Below are 27,879 nucleotides of genomic sequence, written 5' to 3'. Positions count from 1 at the left end.
TTGATAGCTGAACAGACTTGATTTTAAAATGTCAAATGAAACCTGTAGCCTGTCTTTTTTCCACTTTCGCACCGCTTTTCGACACTCTTGTCTGAGAGCGCTGGTGACATCTTTTAACCACGGCTGACCAACAACCTTCATCTTTTTGCGCTTAAGCGGAGCAACAGCTTCCAAAGATATAGAGGATGCTTTATAAAATATCTCAGTCAAGCATTCAGTATCTGTTTCGTTCAGAGAATTATTATTAAAATGTGAAGAAAAATATTCAGAAAACAAATTTGCAATGTTTGAGCGAATAGCTCGAGAGAGACATGAAGGCTGAGAGTAAATAGATGACGGGAGAAAGCACTCATATTCAAACAAAATAGGATAATGGTCAGACACACATGCATCAATAACCTCCAGATTTGAAATCGAAAGACCACAAGACAGTGGGCTACAACATCTAGTGTGTGACCCAGATTGTGAGTTGGACCACATACAGATTGTACAAAGTTCAAACAAAGACTCTAAAATAGTTATAAGTTCTTTGACCAGCAGTTTAGAAGAGCACCAGAGATTAATGTTAAAATCCCCAAGAATCAATAGTCTATCAGCCTGAGTCACCAGATCAGAGAGAAAATCAGAAAATTGATGAATAAAATCCTTATTGCATTTAGGGGGTCTGTAAACATAGTACCATTTAAATCAACCTTCAATAACTGGACTTCAAAACTAGAAAAGATGTCCGTAGGCACAGACTTGCATTTGAAACAGTTTTTAAAAATTGTTGCAACTCCACCACCATGTCCAGAGGCCCGTGGGGAACTGAAAAAAGCACAGTCAGGAGGAGCAATTTCGGCAAGAGGCTTCAAGTCACCCTGTTTTAACCAGGTCTCAGTCACAAATAAAAAAGTCTAAGAAGTGAGATGTAAACAAGTCATTTAAAATAAAAGATTTATTCGATATTGACCTTGCATTCACTAAGGCCATCTTTACAGTAGCAGGGCAAGCAGACTGCCGAGAGCTGAGAGGTGCGTGTTTGAACAAACTAATGTTTCCGAGATTAACACTCTTACTCTTACCATTTGACCCGATGGAAGAGCGGCGATGTGGCGACCAGATGACTGGGATGTGATCATTATCCTGAGACACAGTCAAAGTCCTCACAAAGCAGTCACGGAGAGATCCAGGATGTACCTGTGGCGGCGTGTAATTCCCAATGCGGTGCAGCGGTTGTATATTCCGCCGGAGAGACGGCAGAACGAATCGAAAAACAGACTCCTCTCTGAACAAACAATAGAACACCAGCACACCAGTGTACAAATTATATAACACCACATTTCAATCTGGATTCACTCCTCCACGTTTAAGTTCACCAAACGAATCTCAATAGATTCACGCACACAGATCCTCCGACTCAAGAAATAACGAGTAATGTATTAATATACATTACCATTCAAAAGTTTGAGGTCAGTAAGATTATCTTTTTTAAAAAATCAATACTGTATGTATTCAGTTTTGTCTGAATACGATAAAGTGGTGCGGACATACAGCCTTAGGTCTGTTTTCACAAGCGCTACGTAAACCTAGTTTGCACGGTATTCAAGAACGTTTTTTGTTGGCATGGTTTGAAGATGATCTGGTTCAATTTTCGTGAAAATCAGAGCAACCATCATGGACGAGTTCGAAAAAAATTCAAGATTTTTGTTTCTAGCCTTTACGGTTCAAAAGTTGTTAGCTTAACATTAATGAAAATTTGGACAGTTGGTGGCGCTAGAGGGAATGAGTTAGAGACTCGAAATTTGCTATGGTGACTGTTCAGACTGTCCTCTATCAGTGTGCCAAATTTCATAACTTTCCCGCAAGCGGTTCTATGGGCTGCCATAGACTTATATACGGAAGAAGGTGAAGAAGAAGAAACGGAAGAAGAATAATAAGAACGCTAACGATTTCAACAGGTGCCTACGCACTTTCAGTGCTTGGCCCCTAATAAGAACGCTAACGATTTCAAGAGGTACCTACGCACTTTCAGTGCTTGGCCCCTAAATATAGCTGCGAGCAGCAATTATCCGGGTACACACACTTTACGGCCTTTAAGCCAATGCGTAAAAATGTATTATTTTTTTATTTAACAAGCATGTAACCACTTATAATATAGATGGAAAAGACCAATTACAGCCAACACAGGTAAATTAACATAGGAAATGTTTTTTAAAGCTTTTTAACAGTTAGGCTATAGAGCCACCTATGGTAGGATCTCCATAAAAGTTTCCATACTATCATATATGTCGCATGTGCTCACCTAATTTCGTGAATAATGCTATTAATGCTATAATGCTGAAAATTCAGATTTGCCAACTCTATACATACATGTACGTGTGTGTATATATATATATATATATATATATATATATATAATGTTTTGTAAAGTTTGAATATGTAGAAGTGAGAATGAAATTTGAGAGCCCGTTTTCCAGTGAACACACTAAAATATACTTTTAAACGATAGAGTAAATATGAAATAACCTGAAAAATGCATAATCATAAACATTAAACAGATGTACAGTACCTGAAACTATAATTTATTATTAATATTCTTTTCTTTTTTTTTTCTTTACTTGACTAAAGTAACAGAAACCTCAGAGATACTGGAAATTTTGCATCTAAAGGTCACTAAGTCAGAAACACAATAGCTAGTGTATATATAATATCTTCACAAATATAGAGATGACCTACATAACATTCCTTGAAGGCTCAGTTAAGTCAGAAAGCCCCTTTTGTGGGCTTCACAGAAGTGCTAAATTTCCCTGATACAGACACCATAGTGCGTAATCACTTCCCTGCAGTGAGAGGTTTTGTTCAGGGCTTAACTACAATCCTACTTCTCCAGGAATCCCTGTCCCTATGCCGTGGACTCGCCTTTCTCAGACTGCACAAAGCGGCTCCATCACGCTGACACTGATGGATGCTGTCACCTGGAAGACTGGCGATGAAATTGTCATCGCTTCCACTGGGCATAGGTATTGATGCACCACCCAAACCTACAGCGAAACTCGGTTTCAGGTTGATTTAATTGCATCTACATAAGTGAAGGAACAAGGGCCAAGGAAATGAAAAGTGGTGCAATTGTTCTCTATAAAATGGTCCCAAATTAATTCATTTGACTTTAAAAAAATAATTATACATATTGCATTTTTAGGTGATATGCTTATTTAAAATGCTAATAATCAAAAATATGTTTTGACTGAATTCACAGACACAGCCAGCCTGAGAATGAGTTGATGAGAATTGCCTCAGTTTCAGCTGACGGTAGAACCCTCAATCTGACCGAACCACTGAGATATACTCATCTGGGTGTGTCTGTCCCACTGCCTGATGGGACCGTTTTTGAAGCGAGAGCAGAGGTGGGCCTTCTTACCAGAAATATTGTTGTCCGTGGATCCAACAACATGGAGTGGAACGATCAGATTGCAGCTTGCCCTGATGGATTCAACACAGGTTTGGATGTTATTTCCTCAACTGTTTATGGAAAGACAGACGGCTAAAAGCCATGTGATTGGCAATTTTATCAAATTGTATGAATGCTTTTGCTTACAGGGGAATTTGCCACCCAGACTTGTTTCCAGGGTAGGTTTGGAGAAGAAGTAGGAAGTGACCAGTTTGGTGGCTGCATCATGTTCCACGCACCACAACCAAACCAAAATCTGGCAATTGGCAGAATTGAATATGTTGAGGTAAATGTTAATTTACTGTTATTTAAAAAAAAAAAAGTTTTAAAATTCTTTAAAAAGACCTTAAAGAATAAATATTTTCCTTTAAATCTAATCATGGCATTATGTTTGTCATTGTCTTCGTTCAGCTCTTCAATGTTGGACAGGCGTTCCGTCTGGGACGCTACCCAATCCACTGGCATCTAATGGGGGATGTTAAGTTTAAGTCATACGTGCGTGGATGTGGCATTCACCAGTCCTACAATCGTGCCATCACCATCCACAACACCCACAACCTACTGGTAGAGCGTAATGTCATCTACAATATCATGGGTGGAGCCTTCTTTATTGAGGATGGCATTGAGACCGGCAACATTCTGCAGTACAACCTGGCGATATTTGTAAAACAGAGCACCAGTTTGCTAAATGATGATGTAACTCCAGCTGCATACTGGGTCACCAACCCTAATAACACCATTAGGCACAATGCCGCGGCTGGTGGGACACATTTCGGCTTCTGGTACCGCATGCACGATCGTCCCGACGGCCCTTCGTATGACGCCAACACCTGTCAGAAGAGAGTACCACTAGGAGAGTTCTTCAACAATACGGTGCATTCACAGGGCTGGTTTGGCTTGTGGATCTTCCAAGAGTTTTTCCCAATGCGTACTGGCAGCTGCAGCTCCTCTACACCAGCGCCAGCAGTCTTCCGTCGCTTCACTTCCTGGAACAACGAGAAAGGTGCCGAGTGGGTGAACGTAGGAGCGGTTCAGTTCAGCGAGTTCCTAATGGTCAATAATGAGAAGGCAGGAGTGGAGGCCAAGAGGATCATCCAGCCGTATGTCAGCGGATGGGGACTGAATGGAGGGGCGGCCGTGGTCAACAGCACTATGGTGGGTCATGTGGATGAGCTGGGGCTGGGGAGCGACTACTGCACCGCTCGTGGTGTTGTCCTGCCCCTGGATGATGGTATGAGTGTCATCAACACAAAGTTTGTGAACTTTGACCGTCCATCGTGTGCCGCTGTCGGAGTGGCAGAAATAGTTGGAACCTGCATGTTCCGCTGTGGAGGCTGGAGCGCGAGGTTCAGTGGGATCCAGTACTATCAATCGCCCAACAAGGCCTGGTTCAGATGGGAGCATGAGGTGGCGCTTGTAGATACTGATGGGTCCCTGACAGGTATAGAAACATTAGATATTACAGTATACAGATTCATGATAACTTGACATTTTTTTTATCTATGTAACAATATCTTAATGGATACGTAGCTTTTATTGGCATCTTAAAACTCAAATAATGAATATAAATATTTGATATTTCTGAAAAGGCAACATTAGCTACAAGGTGGTACCAAGGAATAACCTGCTCGACCCAAGACACTGCTTTCCGGGAACAGAGTGGAGTGTTGGCGTCCCTGCTGCAGTGTGTGACAACACTATTAACTTCCACCGCTTGATCGTTGTCAATCCCTCACCACCTTCACTTCAAGCTAAAGATGTGATTCTGACCAACTCTTATGGTAGGATGAAATAATCTGGGCGATTGAGCCATGAAAAAAATGTGTATGCATATGTTAGACATGCAAATGTGTTGTATGTTGTATGCAAATGTGAATGCATATGTTTCTATACAATTGACTCTTTTTGTATGTACATTTATGGTTTCCAGATTGTTCTGGGAATGTTAGTAAAAAATCTTAGTGAAAAATCTTAGGGGCCATTCACAAAGAACACCCCAAAGAATACTTTTTTTCATAGCAAGACGTGCATGTTTACATGGGGAAAAAAGCGAACAAGAACAAGCCCACAATAAACCAAAATAAATCCAAATGCTTTATGCTGAAAATAACACCAAAATATCACAACCTGAACCTGCTTACTTCAACTCTGTAAACTCGATTGCTGTATGAGCCAAGCTTAAACAACAATCCCAAAAATGCATAGCCTAGTTAGTGGAGAAGGCAACACTGCAAGAGCGCTCACTGTGAAGCAGCCTTTACAAGCACAAACAAAACACGACACCTCTGTCAACTGTGCTTTAATTAATTGTTGAACATAACGAGTCATTAGTCGCTGTAAGATTTCTTTGGTCTGTGATAGATTTTTCCCTAAACCTAACTATCTGGGGCGTCTCCAATCGACACCCAATTGATCTTATAAACTGGGGGCGTCTCCAAATCGACACCCAATACCTTTATACTCTAGCTCTTGCATCTTCAGTCGACAACTGGCAGAGTTTTCTTACTCTAACTTATTTCCCTAAACTAGCTTACTTCCTGCGCAGGAATAATCGACAAACAGACTTTAATCAGGGCCGAAAGTGTTCCCGAGCAGTTCTCAGGGAATCTCTCACAAGAAGCAAGGCTGGAGGATCTCAGACAAAATCCATTGAGAATCCCACCAGAAAACACAGATACATCAGTTTTTATAGAATCGAGACAACAAATAAGATTATAGTGACTAACATGTCACCTTCAATATGATTGGTTCAATTGTTTCAAAAGCCCCAACCTTTTCCCTCCGTCACAGGCACAAGCAAACTGTTTTTGGGATTACTTATCACAAGGTTTGAGAACTAGTCATCTGTCTAGTTTCATTTCCTCTATTTGTTATTTATACACACACTCAAAGTCATGAGTTTTCGCCAAAAGGCACACACATTCAAAGAACATATGTTGTTTCTGTAAGAAAAAACAAATGTTAGTTATTAATTAAAAAATCCATCACAGGTCAGAATAGCGGAGACCAAACATGTGAGACACCAGAACGTGGTTATGGTTACCACTGTGTCAATCATGCAGTTTTGGGAGCAAGTCGTGTTCCGTACATACATGGAATGATAATCTATGGGACTCTCCCAGATTTAAATGTGGTTGTCTCTACTGAAACTTTACAGTGTGTATGTGGCCTCAATGATTATAAACTAAAAAATAAAGAATTCCATACACTTGTTATGAATCTGTGAAGGAGAACTCAAATACAGGATGACAATTAACAGCTTTATTGATAAACATGACACGACGAGGTAGGAGAAGGTAGCAATCCAAACAATAGGTAGAGATGAGACAATGCCAACAGCAGAGCAGCAGATGTAATGAGGTATCCGTAGGCTGGAGTGAAGATATGGCAGATCAGAGTGAGACCAGAGGTAACCAGCTAAAGCCAGACAGGAACTTCTTACAGCTTGACTTCCTACAGCTTGACACTCAGGTATCTCAGGCTCAGAACAGGGCTGCTTGCTGGACAGGACTTGGACAGGACCGGACCAGGACTGGAACAGGGAAACAAGACAGAGCCAATGGCAGTAAACAGAGCACTAACAAACTTCTACAACAAAACACTAACGACTTAAGAGGAACGATACTGAGACACAGTAGTACTCTGAAGTACAACATTTAACGAACTGGCAAACACAAGAGGGAAAGAGCGAACATAAGGGAGCTAAGAACATGAGGAACAGGTGAGCACACTCAGACAAAGGACTTAACGAGGAGACAGGTGCTAACACTCAGACACGGACTCAACTAAACAAGGGGGCGTGGTACGGGAAACAAGGAGGAAGGGACAAAGGAGCACATGGCAAACACAAACAAAGACACAGCCATGTTTAAGCACAACATAAACAGATACATTGAACAGAGACACAGACAACACTGCCAGGGCAGAACCCTGACAGTACCCCCCCCCCCTCTAAAGGACGCCTCCAGGCGTCCAAAACAGGCAGAGACCATGGAGAGAACAACTGGGGGGGAGGGTAGGGCGTAGACATGGAAGGACCAAACTGACCAGGGAACACAAAAGGTGGCAAATGGCAGGTGGAAACAGAACCGGGGAAATGATTAGGAGCAGAAAAAGGGGATACTGGCTTACAACCAGGAAACATAGAGGGTGGAATGGGAACTTGATATGGGGCACCTTGTGGACCAGGAACTGGCCTAGCTGGTCTGGGCTTCCAAGGGGGCTTGACAGACCTGGGGACAAAGACAGGGCTGGTAGGATCAGGGAAAGTCTTGGAAACAGGTAAGGGGACTGACTCGGGGACGCCCTCCTGGACTGTGCAGACATGCACGGGGACGCCCTCCTGGGCTGTGCAGACGTGCACGGGGACTGACTCGGGGACACCCTCCTGGGCTGTGCAGACGTGCACGGGGACACCCTCCTGGGCTGTGCAGACGTGCACGGGGACACCCTCCTGGGCTGTGCAGACTGGAGCAGAAGGCTTGGAAACAGTGCTTTCTGTAGCATCAGTGGGCTCTGGGACAGCACCTTCTGTAGCATCAGCGGGCTTTGGGACAGCCCTTTCAGTAGCATCTGCGGGCTCTGGGACAGCGCTTTCAGTTGCATCAGCGGGCTCTGGGACAGCGCTTTCAGTTGCATTAGCGGGCTCTGGGACAGCGCTTTCAGTTGCATCAGCGGGCTCTGGGACAGCGCTTTCAGTTGCATCAGCGGGCTCAGGAAACACCCTCTCTGTAGCAGCAGCGGGCTCGGGAAACGCCCTCTCTGTAGCAGCAGCGGGCTCGGGAAACGCCCTCTCTGTAGCAGCAGCGGGCTCGGGAAACGCTCTCTCCGTAGCGGCAGCGGGCTCGGGAAACGCCCTCTCAACAGCAGGCTTGGGACTAGTGGACAAGACAGGATTAACAGGCATCTCTTGGATCTTGACAAGACTAGTTAGAAGTTCAGATAAAGCCTCTGCAGCAATGACAATAGGCATCTTGGGACTGGGATCAGTAAACATAACAGGACTGGTAGAGGTTGTCTCTGTGGGAATGACATCGCTTATCAACGGCATGGGAATAGAACTCACTTGGCTTGACACCTCAGAAACCACTGGATCTGGGGCTTGGGAATGGAGTAATGTAGACTGTTCAGCACGTACCCTTCTATTCTTTCTCTTACGACGAGCTGATACTGCTTGCTGGGCTCTTTCTGTAGTATCTTTAGCCAACTCGGCCAACCCAGGTGGAGAAGCAGTAACCCTCGTAGAATCAGCACTGACTGAAACAGACTGAGCAGGCTCTGAAGAGACAGGATAGTTCTCGTTAGTAACAGGGAAAACAAAGGTTAAGTCGACAGACTCAGAGATGACTGGAACAGGCGTAATTGACTGAGGAAGACATCGGTTGACTTGGCTGTATCATGAAGAACAGATGGAGACTCAGATCTTGGAGTGACCGGGAGTGACAATTCTCTGAGAGATGACTACGGTGGATCTGACAGTGTCTTGAATAACAGACCGTGACTCCGATCTTGGAGTGACTGGGGCTGGCGTTATTGTCTGAGAGGTGACAGCAGTTAATTTTACTAAGTCTTGAATAACAGTTAGTGACTCAGATCTTGAATTGACTGGCGTTATTGTCTGAGAGGTGATAGCAGTAGATTTGACTGTCTTGAATAACAGATGGTACCTCGAATCTTGAAGTGACTGGAACTGACATATCTGTCTGAGAGACGACAGCAGTTGATTTGGCTGTAGCTTGAATAACAGATAGTGAGTCAATCTTGAAGTAATTGGCATAGTTGACAGAGAGGACAGCAGTTGACTTAGCTGTGTCTTGAATAACAGATAGTGAGTCAGATCTTGAAGTAATTGGCATAGTTGACAGATGACAGCAGTTGACTTAGCTGTGTCTTGAATAACATAGTAATTCAGATCTTGAAGTGATTGGCATAGTTGACTGAGAGATGACCGCAGTTGACTTAGTTGTGTCTTGAATAACAGATAGTGAGTCAGATCTTGAAGTGATTGGGACTGACCTGGATTTCTGAGAAGTGGCAGGGGTTGGTTTGACTGGCTCTGAGGTTGATGTGGTGAACTGGACTGCCCTATTCCGTCTGGATCTCAGTCTTCTCGTAGAAGCCAAAGGAGGATCATAAATGTGACGAAACAGGCGGGGAAAGTTGAAGGCAGATGCAGGTGGGCTTGGCGGCATTCCCCACTTACTGCGATTACCAAGGTAACTAACGAAACCCCAGAAATCCAGAACACGGAGAGAATCCATCTCCCATGCAGGCAAGGGGTCATCCAGGCAGGAGTTAAAGATATCCTTGAGAGCTGCATCATTATAATCTAGCCCCCTAGACCAGGTCCAAAACTTCTGGGCAAAACCCCCAACTCCTAAGCCATCCTGGCGAAGAACAGTGAGACTACGATGACGGGCCATTCTCTCTTGCATGTTGGCGGGTGGCAGGACCTTGATGCTCATCCTGCGGAGTCCTGTATTGGCCAGTTCGTTCTGTTATGGATCTGTGAAGGAGAACTCAAATGCAGGATGACAATTAACAGCTTTATTGATAAACAGATGACACGACGAGGTAGGAGAAGGTAGCAATCCAAACAATAGGTAGAAATGAGACAATGCCAACAGCAGAGCAGCAGATGTAATGAGGTATCCGTAGGCTGGAGTGAAGATATGGCAGATCAGAGTGAGACCAGAGGTAACCAGCTAAAGCCAGACAGGAACTTCTTACAGCTTGACTTCCTACAGCTTGACACTCAGGTATCTCAGGCTCAGAACAGGGCTGCTTGCTGGACAGGACTTGGACAGGACCAGGACTGGAACAGGGAAACAAGACCGAGCCAATGGCAGTAAACAGAGCACTAACAAACTTCTACAACAAAACACTAACGACTTAAGAGGAACGATACTGAGACACAGTAGTACTCTGAAGTACAACATTTAACGAACTGGCAAACACAAGAGGGAAAGAGCGAACATATAAAGGGAGCTAAGAACATGAGGAACAGGTGAGCACACTCAGACAAACAAGGACTTAACGAGGAGACAGGTGCTAACACTCAAACACGGACTCAACTAAACAAGGGGGCGTGGTACGGGAAACAAGGAGGAAGGGACAAAGGAGCACATGGCAAACACAAACAAAGACACGGCCATGTGTTTAAGCACAACATAAACATAGATACATTGAACAGAGACACAGACAACACTGCCAGGGCAGAACCCTGACAACACTAACATTGGGGAGCATTTTGTGTTTGTAGGGTTGAAGTGAGATGTGTGATGATTAGAAAGCTTCTTGGTTGGTACAGTTACTCACAATGTTATGTCTCTCTTTAGGAACATGTGTGCTTCCTTTCCTTAAAAAACTTGTGACCCACACACTTGGCTGGATGGCAATGCTGCCCACAGGCCAAACCTATAACTGGTACTTTGATGGTGCTTCCCAAATCACTAACATCTCGTACAATGGAATGGTCTACGGTTTTCGGGTAAAGTATGCACACTACACGTAACTAAATAATTCAATGTGCATTCAAACGAAAAGTTGAAAATTTGACAGGCTGGTAAATAAAAACTATGCCTTTAATTATGTTCCATCCAATTAAGATTAGTATTTAGCATGTTAATGTTTCCTCTCTTTCTCCATTACAGCCAGAAAATTATATAATCATGAATCACAACCTGACTCAGACACCTGACCGCTTCCGCATTATAGATGACAGGAATGGTTCCTCCCAGCCCTTGAACCCAACTGCGAATGTAAATGGGGACTGGTACTTTAACGAGTCATCCAGAAGCCTCTATTACATGGGTAAAACTACTCGCCTCTTCACCTAAGACATCTATGCTCTCTTTCTATTTAAAGAGGGCACATACAGTATCATGCTCAAATCTGCTCAATACTGTGCAAAGAATGAAAGACTTTGAGTTTTGTGACTACAGTGTCTGGAAGAGACCGTGTGACTAGCCGGAGGAGGAGGAACAGTGTGGACCGCTCAGCTGTAGACAGATCGTTGGACTTTAGAGTGTATCAGTGTTACTATCCCAACTGTATTTCTCCAACTGGTCCTGTAGCCACTACAGCCAACACATCCAATACAACCGGCCGCAGACCTGCAAACTATGTGTATGTTACCACACATGCGCAGGAATTTAAAAAACATATAATGATAATAATCAAGCTTCTATAATAATAATAATAATAATAATAGTAATAGTAAACTATTGTATCTACTGTTTTTACTTTTATTAATAAAACATAATGTTGTGTTTAGTCTCTGGTCAAATACATCATTTTGGCGGTCAAATTTAGAGAACAACTTCAATGTGCCGCAAGAAGGCTCTGATGTGGTCATTCCAGCTGGTAAGCATCTCTAATGTGACAAATCACAAGCAAAGACAAATAAAAAGCTATTTATCAATATGGTATGCTATTTCATTAAAAAAATGTCCCATTATTTCTCGAAGGCATTTGGATGGTTGTAGATGTTGTAGTCCCCTCCCTGAACAAGCTGAAAATAGTTGGAGTTCTGGAGATTCCAGACACAAACAATGGCCCCTCCAACAGCAGTGTTTCTCAATATAATAACATTGTTCTGAATGCCACATACATCTCCATTCAAGTAAGCACATAACTACATTCAAATGGCATCTTACTGGCATTTACATCTTAATGGCATTTATAGACATTTTAGGATTATTACACCAAATCAGAACCAGACTCTTCCTGCCCTGTGTGCTAATTTCACTTACTTCTGTCCATACTAAAGACGCTAACTCTATCTGTACAATACATGTTCATTTGACTCATCAGGGTGGACGTCTGATTGCTGGGTGGCCTGATGAACCCTTCAGAGGTCAGCTGCAGATTATACTGAGAGGAAGCCATTCCACACCAGACTGGCTATTACCATCTGGACCAAACCAAGGGTCCAAAGTTCTAGGTAAATCAACAGGAAAGAAATCTCATTATTGATTGTATATGCATTAGAGACGTTCCCCTCAATGGTTCGCCAACTGAAGTGTAGATTTGAGTGGAAACATTGTCTTCCAGGTGTGTTTGGATCTCTTGACCTTTATGGTATTCCACACAACGTGTATCACACTAAGCTGGCTAGCACGTCCCAGGCAGGAAACAGCACTCTCTCTCTACAGGAACCTGTTGACTGGAAGGTGAGAAGCTTTTTTAAAAATGACACAAAAAAAATTTAGACCTTAAGAGAACTTTTGAACCTCCTTGTATGATTGCGTGATGCCTTTTAGATTCCAAGCTGCATTTGTGCTCTGAACCATTACACTCTTTGCCTCCAGGTTGGGGAGAAGATCCTGCTGTCCACCACCAGCTATGACCCTTGGCAGACAGAAATCCGCACCATAACTGCTATCTCAGATTATGGCCGCACACTTACTCTGGACCAGCCTTTATCATTCACACACATCGGTTAGTCCCCTAGATTATAGATAATGTCATTATAGCAATAATAGGCATTATGCTGTATCAATAAGCTGTTAGGTACACAGATATAGTCATGTGAAAAAGACAGTACACCCTTTTGAATTCTGTGTTGGTATGAGGTTGACTGTTACTTCTGACAGTTGGTATGAGGTGTTTGTGCTGATATGCTGTGTTTGGTTTTCGCCAAACGTGGCTCTTTGCATTATGGCCAAACATCTCCACTTTGGTATCATCTGTCAAAAGGACATTGTTCCAGAATTCCTGAGGTTTGTTCAGATGCAACTTTGCAAACCTAAGCCATGTTGTCATGTTCTTTTTAGAAATAAGAAGCTTTCTCCTGGCAACCCTTCCAAACAAGCCATACTTGTTCAGTCTTTTTGTAATTGTACTGTCCTTAACTTTAACATTTAACATGTTAACTGAGGCATGTAGAGTCTGAGATGTAGCTCTTGGGTTTTTTGCAGTTTCTTTGAGCAATGCAGTCTAGCCTTGAGGTAGATTTTCTGGGACATCCACTCCTTGGAAGATTGGCAACTGTCCACTTGTAAATAATCTTCCTCAGTGTAGATTTGAATGATGGACTTCAAATTGTTTGGAATGGCCTTGTAACCCTTTCTAGATTGATGGGCAGCAACAATTGCTTCTCTAAGATCATTGCTGATGTCTCTCCTCCTTGGCATTGTGTTAAAACACACCTGAATGCTCCAGACCAGCAAACTGTCAAAACTTCTGCTTTTATTGAGTTGGTCACACTTTCTGATTAGCAGCGCCTGACTGTTACTTACCCTCTTAATTCCTATGGAAGCAGTATGGGTGTACTTATCACACATGACTTCTCCATTTTTTCCTAGTTTTTGTTAAATAAATAATGACACAGTGTAATATGTCATGTGTTGTTGTTCATCAGGTTTTATTGACCTAATTTTAAGACCTGCCAAGGACCAGATGATTTTTATTGTGTCCTGATATGTAAAACCATAGAATTCAAAAGGGTGTACTTTTTTTCACATGACTGTATATTTATTCATATTTATTTGTAATATTTTATTAACAGTGTCATTTATTCCTAAGATGGCAAAGCTACATTTTAAGCAACAATTACTCCAGTCTTCATTCTAATATGCTGATTTGGTGCTCAAGAAACATTTATTAGTGTTAAAAACAGTTTTTTAACAATAAGAAATACATTAAACACATTTTTTTTTTGTGGAAACCATGATACATTTTCACTTTTTTGATTTCTTAAAAAAAATCACAATTAATTAAATTAATATTAAATGTATTTGGTCATATAGGGGAGAGCTACAGTGTGCCAGGTACTTCAAGAAGTTATCAGCTTGCAGGCAATGTGGCTTTACTGACCAGGAACATCAAGATCATTGGTCAGGACTATCCAGAAATGTACACACAGTCTTATGGGGCCAGAGTGCTGGTGGGAAGCTTCTCCAGTGGAGGGAATGATTACAGAGGTATTATCAGGGCTTGACATGAACTTTTTTGCTCACCAACCACGGTGGCTAGTGGTTTTCCAAAGTTACTAGCCTCTCAGCATTTTCAGTTTTGCCTGAGCCACAATTTTGATATTGATACCATGGGGGAAAACTGCCATATAGGTATTTTTAATGTTATCTCATAATTTGGCAGCAGGTATATTTGGCACCAAATATACCTGCTGCCACTTTCATACCTGACTCACAGATCCATTATACTGTTACACATGCGTTTTCTTTCTCAACTGTTTACATTCTTAAAACATAACTGACTGTTAACGTGAATACTCGCCAAGACCGGCATTGTGACTATTTGACTGTTTAAGTGCAATAAGCAGTGAAAAATAACTATTTGTGGCTTTATGTCTGCGCACTTTGAATGTGAGTAAAATCTGCCGGAATGAATTAAATTATGCTTAAAACAGCCAGTCCCATGGCGAAATTCAAATCCTGTAACACCAACTGTCACGCTTTGGCTGATGAAGCAGACATAAGCAAATATAACAAAGCTTTAATGTACACGGGTAGGTGAACAGGACGCAACAGCGTGTATCACATAGACACAAACAATAACCAACAAGGGACTGAACTGAACGGGGAGAATATATACTCAGGGTAAACGAGGGAACTAACTAGACAAAGGTGGATGAAGGTAAACTAATTAGGGACTAACAAGAACAGGTGCAGACAAGACAGAACATAATTGTGACACCAACAATATTCATCCGGGTAAATTAAATGTGTGAGGGGAGGTGGGTTTGTGTGTCAACTCTCTGTTGGAGAGATGAGAGGGTGATAAAGCGCAGCTGGTATCGTGTATCTTTTCTCTGGAAAATTTGTATTGGAAGTGTTTCAGATATTTCAGCCTCACATTAAACACAATTAGGATGAATCACATGCAAAACTCTTACAGTACATAAATTGCTGCATTCAATTCAATGGGACACATATATATATAATGGATATGGTTTAATTACCTAGAAGACGAGAGAAAGCAGAAAAATATTAATGTTTTGCAGTTTTAATAAAAATAATCTTGCAAGCAGTCATATTCAAAGAACTTCATGTCAAAATTATATTTTTTGTATTTGTGTAAGTAATGAAAACTCACTAAAGCTGTTGATAACTTGCCTCACAGGAAAAGCCCAGATCAGAAATGTTCAGTTCTACCACACCGGGCAGGAAGGATGGAACGACCTGTCAGACCCACGTTACTCTCTGGTGTTTAATAACCTGGGAGGGGTGAGAGAAAGTCTTGATACAGTACGTGCCCATTCCTGATTATCACACATATTCCTTTCAACTACTTACTGTCACAATATTTTTAGGTGGTTGGTGAGTCTTACGTCAAGGGATGTGCTTTTCATGACGGCTTTGCTCCTGCTATTGGTGTTTTCGGAACCGACGGACTGAGTATCGATGACAATGTGATCCATCACACCGTTGGAGAAGGTGCAGATTCAACGGCTATTAAATACTATTAAACTAAATATAATCACAATGAGTTGGGTCATATGATTTAGCACTTTTCTATTCTGCACTTTTTATTCCAATTTCGAAGGAATCAAAGTCTGGGGTGACAGTAATGCCATCAGGAGGAACTTGGTTACACTGACACTGTGGCCTGGATCGTACAATGGCAGAGCGGAGGAATTTAACTTTGAATGGAATGCAGCCATTGAGGTAACCCTTAAAGAAATGTACTGGGTTACATGGTAGAGAATTATTACCATATTAATTTACCTTGGTATCTTGATGGCACCCCACAATGCAAGAATGCTATGGTACATGTTCAAAAAACATGATATAACCATGGTACATGTGAAAACATGATTGCTGGCTGCAAAGATTAGTACTAGATAAAGAACTGATATATTAGTGTTGATGTTGTAGGTGAGTGAGGCAACCAATGCAATTCTTCAAGGGAATATTGTTGCTGGCTATGAACGAGTTGGATTCCGAATTGATGGTGAACCATGCCCAGGTATAGAAGCCAATAATTATTTTCAAAAATAATACAAGAAAATTTAAAATAAATAAAAACAAATTGGTTGTTATAATGGGAACACTTTACAATAAGGTTTAATTAATTAACATCAGTTAATGTATTAACTAACATGAACTAACTATGAACAAAACTTTTGTGACAGTATTTATTAATCTTTGTTAATGTTAGTTAATAAAAACAGTCATTCATTATTTGTTCATGTTAGTTCACAGTGCATTAACTAATGTTAACAAGCACAACTTTTGATTTTAACAATGCATTAGTAAATGTTGAAATTAACATTAATTTAGATTAATAAATGCTGTACAAGTATTGTTCATTGTCAATTAATGTTAAATAAGAGTATTTAACTAATGTTAACTAATTAAACCTTATTGTAAAGTGTTACCGTATTGATTGATAGTGAATTTAGGCATCACAACATTATAATGTAAAATTTTTTTTTTACATTGTTACTAAATTATTCTTTTTTAATATTAACTTTATATGAGTGTTAATTGAGTGATTGATGAGCATGTACAAATCCTGATAAATAATATAAAAAAAACTCCAATTTAGGCTGATAACTGATATAGTACTGATATACAGTGCCCTAATATTTATATAAATATTAACTTTTTTTATGTTTCCAACAAAATGTCAAAAGGATCTCCAAATTCAGTGGCTCAATGGAGTCAGAATGAGGCACATGGCGGTCTGTACGGACTCTACATGAATAAAGATGGACTTGCTGGTTGCTCTCAAATCCAGGGCTTCACTGTCTGGAGGAGCTTTGATTTTGGCATTTATGTTCAAGTATGATAAATGATCTGCAAACTTTCTACTACTATAATAACCTACAGTAACTGCAAAGCCAAGTGTTTTATTGGTCAGATAAATTGTTAATTTAGTTTATACAAATGCATTGTGCTGGCCATTAATGTTTTCCTCTCCTCACTTCCAGGTTTCAATGAACGTGTTAGTTTCTAACGTGAGCCTTATTGATAATGGAATGAGTATCATGCCTCTCATCTACAGTCCTCCCTCGCTCAGCCACACATACTCTGACAAAATAGTCCGTGTACAGGTGAGGATGCACTATATGTCGTTTCGGTCAAAACTAAAGGCCAATTTACATTGCACTGACAGACGGCAACAGACACTTTGTAGGGTCAATGAGAGCATCTGTCAGCTCTCATTTTCACAGATTGAACATGTTGAATCAGCATTTGTTGGGTCTTGGAATGTCTGTGAAGTTACATACTGTAATCTAGTGACTGTCACTGTTGGTCGGCATCTGTTGGTGCAGTGTGAATTAGCCTTAAGAGAATAAAGCAATCTTATCCTGTTAATTTTTTTTATTACATTTAAAAAAAAAATCATCTCTACAGGGTGCCCTGATTGTGGGCAGCAGCCCTAACTTCAACTGTTTTGACAGTCTGTCCACAACTATGACCTATGTTTTGCTCAGCCAAAGCCACAGGGCCCCTCGCCCCCCCAATGGTACAATACAGATTAAAGAATCATCTATGCACTACTGAATAAATTTGTTTGATGTAACTGATCCATTTTCCGTGTTGATTCTAACTGTATTTTCTGTGTGCAACAGGTGGAAGGTCTGGAATTTCCTGGCCGACATTTGAATCTAACCACAATAATGCACCACAAAAGCCTCACGCTGGACTGATGAGCTACAATGCCATAGCCGGTCTAATGACTGTCTCTGGTGAGTCATATTCCTTCAAAATGTGTACGACTCTTCAGTTTAAAACTTTCATAATACAAAAAAAAAAAAAAAAGCATCTATTTACACTGTTTGTTTCTATTTCCAGACACAACTTTTGTTGGGTTCAAGAGTGTGTGCTCAACAGAGACAAATTACATGTTCATGACCAACCCGGGAAATGAGGATCTACAACATCCAATCAGTGTTGAGAGGATAGCCAAGATAAACAGCACAGAGGACGCTCTGGCATACATTCATCGGCCTGATCTGGGGTAAACCAAAAGCTAGTCAATGTCAATTCACAAAGTTAACACTGTTAATTAACAATGTTCGAGACAGTCCACTAAATTGTATTAAACATTCTACATCATTTAATTTTAACTGAACAAGAGGGGAGTGCCCTCTGGTGGACATCCAGGGCACTCCAGCTGGGGATCGTGACAGATATTCAAATGTAAACCGTTTTTTGACTATCTTCTGGAGTTGTTAGACTAGTCGGTTTAAAAATTTCTACGTTAATAAGGTTAGTCGTGGTGTGCATCTCTACTGTTAATAAACTATTAGTCCCGAAAAAAATATTCATGAAACATTAGAAGCTGCTTTCCTGTAGCTCAAACAGTAAAGGGTTGGCGCTTGCAACGCCAAGGTCATGGGTTAGAAAGCAAGAACTGATAAGAATATAAATATGTACCTTGAAATGCAATGTAAGTCGCTTTGGCAAAATGCATCTGCCAAATACATAAATGTAAATGTAGAAAGATAACAATGAAAATGTATGATTGAGAGGGATGACCAAAAAACATGAAGTGACTGATTGATTTTTTCCACTCTTATATCTCAGCAAGGTGAACCCATCAGACTGTGTGGACATGGACTGTGATGCTAAGAAGAAGACGATGTTGAAGGATCTGGATGGCAGTTTCCTGGGTGCAGTAGGAGCAGTGGTGCCCCAGTCCGAGTACGAGTGGAACGGGGATCCCCGACGCGGACTGGGCGATTACCGCATCCCCAAAGTCATGCTCACCTCTCTCAACGGCAGCCGGATACCTGTGAATCAAATCGCTCCTTACAAAGGTACAGTACATTTACAGTGATCTAAGAGAGAGAATTTAAAATGATGAAGCTGCTTTTAACGTATGACGTGGCTGTTTTACCTGTGCAGGAGTGATCAGAGACACCTGTACGTACATGAACACCTGGCAGAGCTACAAGTGCTTTGGGCTCAACTATCGGATGCTGGTCATCGAAAGTTTGGACGCAGACACAGAGACCAGGCGTCTTTCACCTGTAGCCATCCTGGGGGACAAATATGTGGATTTGGTGAATGGTATGACTCTTACCTCCCCCTGTAACACCTACTATTTTATGCATAATATCATTTTATAAAAGCAGAAAAGGTTTAAGGTTTGTGTATTATTGAAATTTAATCTTACTGTGAATATCTTGTTCCAGGCCCACAAGACCACGGCTGGTGCGCCGGCTACACGTGTCAGAAGCGAGTATCTCTCTTCCACGCCATTGTGGCCACTAATAAATCCTTTGACATCTATTTCACCAGCACAACACCACAGAAGCTGAGACTTATGTTACTGAATGCTGGACCTACAGAGGTTAGTAAGATGGATTATACTTACAATAGACTATACTGACCTGTAAGCATCTACAGGTGATACAAAATTTAGAACAATAAAAGGCATATTAGGAGAAAACAATTTTATTCTTATTTTATTGAAATAAAAAAATGAAATAGCTTGTTTTTTCTGAATTGTGCAGAACATTGTTTCTTTAAAATATTAAAAATAAATGAGTTGATGAATCAAAATCAATCAATTAATTGATTAAATTGTGAAACAAATTGATGAATATATATATACTGTATATATATACACTCACCTAAAGGATTATTAGGAACACCTGTTCAGTTTCTCATTAATGCAATTATCTAATCAACCAATCACATGGCAGTTGCTTCAATGCATTTAGGGGTGTGGTCCTGGTCAAGACAATCTCCTGAACTCCAAACTGAATGTCAGAATGGGAAAGAAAGGTGATTTAATCAATTTTGAGCGTGGCATGGTTGTTGGTGCCAGACGGGCCGGTCTGAGTATTTCACAATCTGCTCAGTTACTGGGCTTTTCACGCACAACCATTTCTAGGGATTACAAAGAATGGTGTGAAAAGGGGGAAAACATCCAGTATGCGGCAGTCCTGTGGGCAAAAATGCCTTGTTGATGCTAGAGGTCAGAGGAGAATGGGCCGACTGATTCAAGCTGATAGAAGAGCAACTTTGACTGAAATAACCACTTGTTACAACCGAAGTATGCAGCAAAGCATTTGTGAAGCCACAACATGCACAACCTTGAGGTGGATGGGCTACAAAAGCAGAAGACCCCACCGGGTACCACTCATCTCCACTACAAATAGGAAAAAGAGGCTACAATTTGCACAAGCTCACCAAAATTGGACAGTTGAAGACTGGAAAAATGTTGCCTGGTCTGATGAGTCTCGATTTCTGTTGAGACATTCAGATGTTAGAGTCAGAATGAGAACATGGATCCATCATGCCTTGTTACCACTGTGCAGGCTGGTGGTGGTGGTGTAATGGTGTGGGGGATGTTTTCTTGGCACACTTTAGGTCCCTTAGTGCCAATTGGGCATTGTTTAAATGCCACGGCGTACCTGAGCATTGTTTCTGACCATGTCCATCCCTTTATGACCACCATGTACCCATCCTCTGATGGCTACTTCCAGCAGGATAATGCACCATGTCACAAAGCTCGAATCATTTAAAATTGGTTTCTTGAACATGACAATGAGTTCACTGTACTAAAATGGCCCCACCAGATCTCAACCCAATAGAGCATCTTTGGGATGTGGTGGAACGGGAGCTTCGTGCCCTGGATGTGCATCCCACAAATCTCCATCAACTGCAAGATGCTATCCTATCAATATGGGCCAACATTTCTAAAGAATGCTTTCAGCACCTTGTTGAATCAATGCCACGCAGAATTAAGGCAGTTCTGAAGGCGAAAGCGGGTCAAACACAGTATTAGTATGGTGTTCCTAATAATCCTTTAGGTGAGTGTGTATATATATATATATATATATATAAATGTGTACCTAATATAATATTTGTATAATTGATGATGATGATAATAATAATAATTATTATTATTATTATTTATTCATTTATTAACAAATATACTGTAAAAGAATATAGTTATTGAAATATAAAATTCTATAGTTTATTAATTTATGTCACTAAATTATTTGACATATTTGTTAATATTTTATTTAAAAGCTACAAAAGTTGACCCAAAACACAATCCAGGAAAATGAATAAGCTAGTTGTGTATAAATAAATAAATAAACTACATTATGACCAAAATAAATCCAAAACTGCATAAAAAAAATAGGAATGCAAACCTGCTATTATATATGTATCCGGGCAAAGACAAATAAACTATACAGTATTCACCTTACAAAATCAGCCAAATGAAAAAGAAAACAAAGACCAATAAACTATAGATTATTCACATAACAAAATCAACCAAAACAAAACACGACTGTACATAAACTTTACATACCGGGAAAAACAGCAGTCAAATACACGATCAGCTCCTAATAAGTCTTTAAAAACACAATACACGTTTAATACACCTACATTCATACACCATTAAAATATGCAAGTTGCATTTAGACCATAAATTTCATTTAGTTATATATATATAAAAACACATAAAACATTAAAATTACCTCCAAAATGTTTCCTATTTTAAGTCAGCGTCCGCAGTGTCAAGTTTGTTACTACAACACACAAAACATACATGCTCAAGAATAAACAATGCACAGTTTATTGCACATAATAAATCAAACGACCCACCCGGGTATCATCAGTGACATGAACAGGGGAAAAAGAGAACAATACCAGATGTACAAGTTCGCCATAATGCCAGGCTTGTTGCTACAACAAAACAAACAAAACATACTCAAGAACAAACAATACTCTGCTTATTGCTCATAATTCAAATGACATACCCGGGTATCATCAGCAACATGAACAGGAAGGAAGCGGAGGATATAAGATGTACACTCCGTGTGCAGCAGCTCTCCACGCTCACACTCACACAGCATCACGCTGTGCATCCTTTAGCCGATTCGGGCGGAAATGACGTGGGACGCATTTTGTCATGACGTCACCCAAAAAATACACCAAACACACTACAAACCCACTACACACACACACACACACACACACACACACACACACTCACACACACACACACACACACACACACACAAATACAGTGCTGGTCAAAATGATTTGCCCCCTTGGTAAATATGATCAAAGATGGCTGTAAAAAATAAATCTGCAGTTAATCTTTTTGATATATTTTTTTCCCAACAAACACGTTGGGAACAATTATTTGCCCCCTTTTGTGAAATACTTTTTGCAACCTCCTTTTTCCAAGATAGCAGCTCTGAGTCTTCTCCTATAGCCTAATGCCTGATGAGTTTGGAGAACACCTGACAAGAGATCAGAGACCATTCCTCCACACAGAATCTCTCCAGATCCTTTAGATTCTCAGATCCATGCTGTTGCTTCTTCTCTTCAGTTCAGCCCACTCATTTTCTATTGGGTTCAGGTCTGGGGACTGGGATGGCCATTGCAGATGCTTGGTTTTGTGCTCAGTGACCCATTTTTGATTTGATTTTTATGTTTGTTTTTGGATCACTGTCCTGTTGGAAGAACCAAACATGGCACGTTATACAATTTCTAGCAGAGGTTGTCAGGTTTTGATTTTTTATCTGTTGGTATTTGATCGAATCCATGTTGCCATGTATCTGAACAAGATGTCCAGGACCTCTGGCAGAAAATTAGGCCCACGGCATTAAAGATAAAGCAGAGTATTTCATTTTACACATGGGGTACTTTTTTATCCCTGTGTGCACCAAACCCATCCTAAGTGTCTGCTTCAATTCTTTGCTTCATTTTTGTCAGATAAAATATCAAAAAAATAAACAATGCAGATTTATTTTTTACAGCCATCTTTAATCATATTTACCAAGGGGGCAAATAATTCTGACCAGGGGTGCGTTCTCCGAAACTACCTTAACGCTACGTCGTTCTTAAGTTGTACCTTAAGAAGTACCTTTTCGTTAATATGTGGTTTCCGAAACCTTCTTAGTTAAGTATACCTTCTGTAAGTCATACGTTCGTAAGGTTGGTCTGGACCACTCTTAGCTTTACCTTATCACTGTTGCAGGTCTATATGAATATAATTCAGAAGTTTTAATACACCCAGACAGTGTTCAGTTAGGCTAATTCAATTGTTTTCATGCAAAGAATAAAATTCTCATTACAATGATTGTTGTTAGAATTTTAATTATATTATTATATAATAAAATTTTATAAATTTATTTTAATTAAAGAGCGCTTTTAAAGGCCAGTGAAAGCATAGGCTACTGTTAAGTCCTATTCGGACGCTAATATTGTTTCTCATGGGCTCGAACGGTATTTTAAACATTTACAGGGGTAAGTTGGTTATTTTAGTGCCATCCGAATCCATATCAGTGTTTTTTCTCACCCAACCCGCGTAAAAATCCCTGTCCAAATTAGTACCTACTGTTTTTTGACAAACAGGTCGAGTGGTGATTTAACTGCCGTCTGAATCCACATCTCTGAGTTTACAAAAAGAGATTAAAAATCCACTGTTTAAATCCTTTTTGATCACTGCCGAGCACCGTACGTGACGTACACTTTTATTTACTGAAATGCTGGAAATTATTTACAAGAACAATATTTCATCGCAGCTCCACCTCAGCGAACAAAAATGGGAAAGAGAAGAAAGCACATAAAAAATTAAAATGGTTATTATGGCAGCAATATATGATAGCCTATAATTTTAAAATATGTAGGCAAGTAGGCTAGTATAGTTTGGATTATTTTTTAAAATATCCCATGAGTCCTAATAAATGCAATTTAAACTATTTCTGAAGTGATTATTTTATAAAGAACACCACTTTCTAGCTTAATGCAGTGAAACAGCCCCTGCACGAGAGAATAATTGATTCTCGAGCCATCGATTTCAACCAATTCAGCACCATCGCCACGGACAGCGCCGGGTAGCGTCGCACGTAAGAAGGTATATCTTAAGCAGCTTCCTAAGGTATGGTTCGGGGAACACACCTAGAAATGGTATACCTTCAGTTAAGATATACTTTAAGAGTCTTCGTAGCGCGCTAAGAGACAACGTTATCGGAGAACGCACCCCTGCACTGTATGTATAATTTTTGTTTTAACTTTATTATTTAAGTTATTATGATATATTATTACAGTAGAACCTTAACTACAGTAATACTCTGTTGTTCTCAGGTTGTCAGGGTTGCTGTATTTTACTCAAACCCTCAGCGGCTGGATGTGTACGTTAACAATACTTTGGTTGGTCCAACAAATGCTGAGTGGAATGCTGGCAAAACTGACTACACTCTGCGTGAGCCAACTTATACAGGTAGAGTACAGCACAATACAATACAGCTCCCTCTGCAGGCCAGATGACCATTTTTCAACCTAAACAACAATTCTTACTTTGATTCCTCTCTGTGCTTCTCAGGGCAATATGTTCCCAGTTTCAACTCCAGTCACGGCTCCAACTTCTTTGACCAGGACTACAAAATGCTGAACATACTTCTTCGTGGCTCAGAGCCGGTCCAAATCCGCACCTCCCCGGTTTTGTTCCTGGCCTTCAACCTTCCAGCCATGACTGAGGCGGAGTTCTTCGGGGCAAATCTTATCAACAATCTGGCTTTACTTCTGAAAATACCGGCGAACAAGATTCGAATCACCAACATCGTCCGTGAGGGTGCTAATGCTAGAAGGAGGCGTTCGGCAGGACTGACGGTGCAGGTGGAGATCAGGGAGCCCCCTGTTCAGACATCCACCAACAGCACCACTGGTGAGAGCAAGAATAAAATATATGATAAATACAACGTTTAGATCACAATACAATGTCTTAATATTTATAAACCATCTGCAGAAGACCAACAGTTTGCGGCCCTGAAGAACATTGCTGACGATCTGGGCCGCGCTGCTGTCTCAGGCAATCTGAGTCAGTCCATCGGCTTCAATGTGTCATCCCTGGGCATCATCCCTCCTCCACCCTCTTCCAGTGACCCCACCTGGAACGATGTAAGATGCTAATCAGATCACATGACCAAACTCACTAACATTTTCAAATGTTATGATGATGTCAACCAGCATTTGGAAATTTTAATTGAAACATATACGACAAAGTTGATATTTAAAGAAATATTATGGGTTCAATACAAGTTAAACTCAATCGACCAAGCAACAATCTGGGTTACAGTGAGACACTTACAATGGAAGTGAATGAGGCCAATCCATGAACATTAAAATACTCAACTTTTCAATCCGCTTGTTAAGTCTGGCATCACGAGTGAGCGTTTTTAGGTCAAAACATGGACCCAAAGCAAACAACAAATTGAGCCATTCCATTGAACCAATGCCAAAAGCAAACAACAAATTGTGGCAATATACAGTTATGACATGCTGTAATACTACCGAAAAATCATGATCCTAACATTTATCTTTATACTGGTTTCATCTTTTATGAATCGTTAAAATAATGGTGTCAGGGAGCCCAGAGACTTTGGTGTACACTGTTACATCACGACTTATACTGTACATCAGACAGTATAATCTCAAGACGTGAACAGTATGAGTTTTAACATGATTTTAGTGTGGAAAAAAATCGCTTACTAACGGTAACCTTATCTCTGTTAAATGATATCTAATGTTACAACTTTGTCACCATGACAACACCATAACTCTTAAAACTACTGTCATAATTATGCTTTAAACAGCTCTACAACTCTGTTGTATCTACAAATTTCTGTTTTTAAATTCTTCAAAAAACTGGTCTCATTCACTTCCATTGTAAGTGCCTCACCGTAACCTCCATTTTTGCTTTTTTAAAGAAAATGAGGGATGAAATTATTTTTTGTTGTAATCAACACAAATGCTGTTCATTGAGCTTAACTTCTACTAAACCCTGAATATCCCTTTGAATTTTTAACAGAATAAGATCCAATAATAGATGCTCTACAGTAAAGCACACAATATGCTTTTCCTTATTTGAACTGTAACGGTCTCTCTCTCAGGTGGCCACTCAGGAGGTGACCCGTGAAGACCAGCAGGTGGAGACGGTCAAGACGGTATCATCCCTGATGGTGGTGGTCCAGCCAGTGGCCGGATTGTCACTCGGACCCCTCAGCGTGCAGCCCAGCATCATGGCTCTGGACGCAGTGGTGAGATTGTATTGAAGGGATAGTTTAGATAATACAATTGGAGTCATATTAAAAAATGTCCTGGCTCTTCCAAGCTAGTCCATCAAAGTCCATCAAAGCGCATCAATCCATGATAAAAGTGCTCGAAACGGCTCTGTGGGGGTTAATAAAGGCCTTCTGAAGCGAAGCGATGAGTTTGTGTAAGAAAAATATCCATATTTTTAAACTTTATGGACTAAAATGCTCGTAAATGTAAGGCAAGGCAAGTTTATTTATATAGCACAGTTCATACAATATGGCAATTCAAAGCACAGAAAGGAATTAAAATAATCACAAAATAAAAGCAGGAAAATTAAAACAGTTAAGTAATTAAAAGAGATATATGATACACTTATAAAATGAATTAAAAGAGTAAAAAGATGATCCATATATACATTTCTCATCTGGCAAAATCATATATGCATCATATTTTTCACAACTCCCAGTTTTACTCAGAGATTTTCCCATGGTGATTTCACTGTGTCTGTGGTGTTCTTGTAATGGAAATATTATTAGACCTTTTAAATGCCCTTCCACATTTGATTTGTTCATGATTTTTGTTAGTAGTCTCTAATGATCTGGGCCCGGTTTCCCGATAACGCTCACTCTTAGCCTGCTAAGAAGACTCGAAAGATATATCTTACCAAAGTAGTTTATGTTTTTAAGTGTGTTCCCCAAAGTGTCTCTTGGAAGCTTCTTAAATCGCTGCCGCTTAAGTTCAACTTAACAAAGGCGCTGTCCCAAGTGAAGGTGCTGAATTAGTTGGCATCGATTGCTCAGGAATCGATTTTACACTTCACACGGTGCATTACAGCGTTAAGAAAGACAACACGTTCTATCCAAATGAAACATTCCTCAAATTATTCCAGTAACTTTTATTTTAACATAATGTAAGTTATCAGTAAAATATAGCCTATTAATTAAATGGTTAAATTGTCAGTAATATGTTCACACAATATGTTGTGACGGGTAGACGAACCGGGTATCCCTCGCTAATCATCCACCCTCCTTATCCCGTTGTGCCACTTGTGCAGCTTCTTTACATGGGTTTAACGACTTCTAAAAATGATGTAATTATGCTCTATCTATGAGATACCTTATTTATCCAGAAGGAAATTAAACAGTGTCATTCTAAGTGCACATTCAGATATAAAGTCTCATTTGAAGAGGCTGCGTAAAGACATTAGTTTGTAATGTACATTATCTGTGTGTTTGACGTAAAGCTATGCATGAGGCAAAGCAGTGGAAAGGGAATCCTCTGACAACCATGTGACCTGCGTTCAATGCCCTATAAATGAATGAAGATGAATGAGACGTGGTCATTTGGGCATATGTCAATTTTTGATGCAGAAATTCTAACGTGTACGCTCCTTTGTCAACATTAACCCTTAAAGAGTTTCTGTATCTTGGGGGATACAGTCATTTAACAGGCTGTGGGGGGAAG

At 40.4% G+C, this 27,879-nt stretch overlaps 1 protein-coding gene across 1 annotated transcript in view; it reads left to right on the top strand.

The window, feature by feature from the left end:
* The window catches only part of LOC308697012 (fibrocystin-L-like), a gene marked incomplete at its 5' end in the record, with an annotated part of 69,391 nt that overhangs the window by 34,155 nt on the left and 7,357 nt on the right, over window positions 1-27,879 (top strand). The window contains 30 exons of the mRNA XM_081376036.1: window positions 2,873-3,002; window positions 3,239-3,480; window positions 3,580-3,716; window positions 3,842-4,871; window positions 5,020-5,211; window positions 10,768-10,919; window positions 11,083-11,242; window positions 11,374-11,557; window positions 11,706-11,794; window positions 11,899-12,053; window positions 12,245-12,374; window positions 12,485-12,603; window positions 12,742-12,871; window positions 14,182-14,355; window positions 15,515-15,618; window positions 15,705-15,828; window positions 15,938-16,059; window positions 16,270-16,360; window positions 17,031-17,179; window positions 17,328-17,450; window positions 17,755-17,866; window positions 17,973-18,089; window positions 18,196-18,361; window positions 18,931-19,163; window positions 19,252-19,416; window positions 19,542-19,699; window positions 24,466-24,601; window positions 24,704-25,045; window positions 25,127-25,278; window positions 26,271-26,417. Coding sequence (XP_081232162.1) covers window positions 2,873-3,002; window positions 3,239-3,480; window positions 3,580-3,716; window positions 3,842-4,871; window positions 5,020-5,211; window positions 10,768-10,919; window positions 11,083-11,242; window positions 11,374-11,557; window positions 11,706-11,794; window positions 11,899-12,053; window positions 12,245-12,374; window positions 12,485-12,603; window positions 12,742-12,871; window positions 14,182-14,355; window positions 15,515-15,618; window positions 15,705-15,828; window positions 15,938-16,059; window positions 16,270-16,360; window positions 17,031-17,179; window positions 17,328-17,450; window positions 17,755-17,866; window positions 17,973-18,089; window positions 18,196-18,361; window positions 18,931-19,163; window positions 19,252-19,416; window positions 19,542-19,699; window positions 24,466-24,601; window positions 24,704-25,045; window positions 25,127-25,278; window positions 26,271-26,417 — 5,465 coding nt within the window. The remainder of the gene's footprint in view (window positions 1-2,872; window positions 3,003-3,238; window positions 3,481-3,579; window positions 3,717-3,841; window positions 4,872-5,019; window positions 5,212-10,767; window positions 10,920-11,082; window positions 11,243-11,373; window positions 11,558-11,705; window positions 11,795-11,898; window positions 12,054-12,244; window positions 12,375-12,484; window positions 12,604-12,741; window positions 12,872-14,181; window positions 14,356-15,514; window positions 15,619-15,704; window positions 15,829-15,937; window positions 16,060-16,269; window positions 16,361-17,030; window positions 17,180-17,327; window positions 17,451-17,754; window positions 17,867-17,972; window positions 18,090-18,195; window positions 18,362-18,930; window positions 19,164-19,251; window positions 19,417-19,541; window positions 19,700-24,465; window positions 24,602-24,703; window positions 25,046-25,126; window positions 25,279-26,270; window positions 26,418-27,879) is intronic.

Source organism: Scardinius erythrophthalmus (genome assembly GCF_964197995.2).
Source record: "Scardinius erythrophthalmus genome assembly, chromosome: 10".
NCBI classification, from domain to species: Eukaryota; Metazoa; Chordata; class Actinopteri; order Cypriniformes; family Leuciscidae; genus Scardinius; species Scardinius erythrophthalmus.
This window is presented reverse-complemented; position numbering and strand designations above follow the sequence as displayed.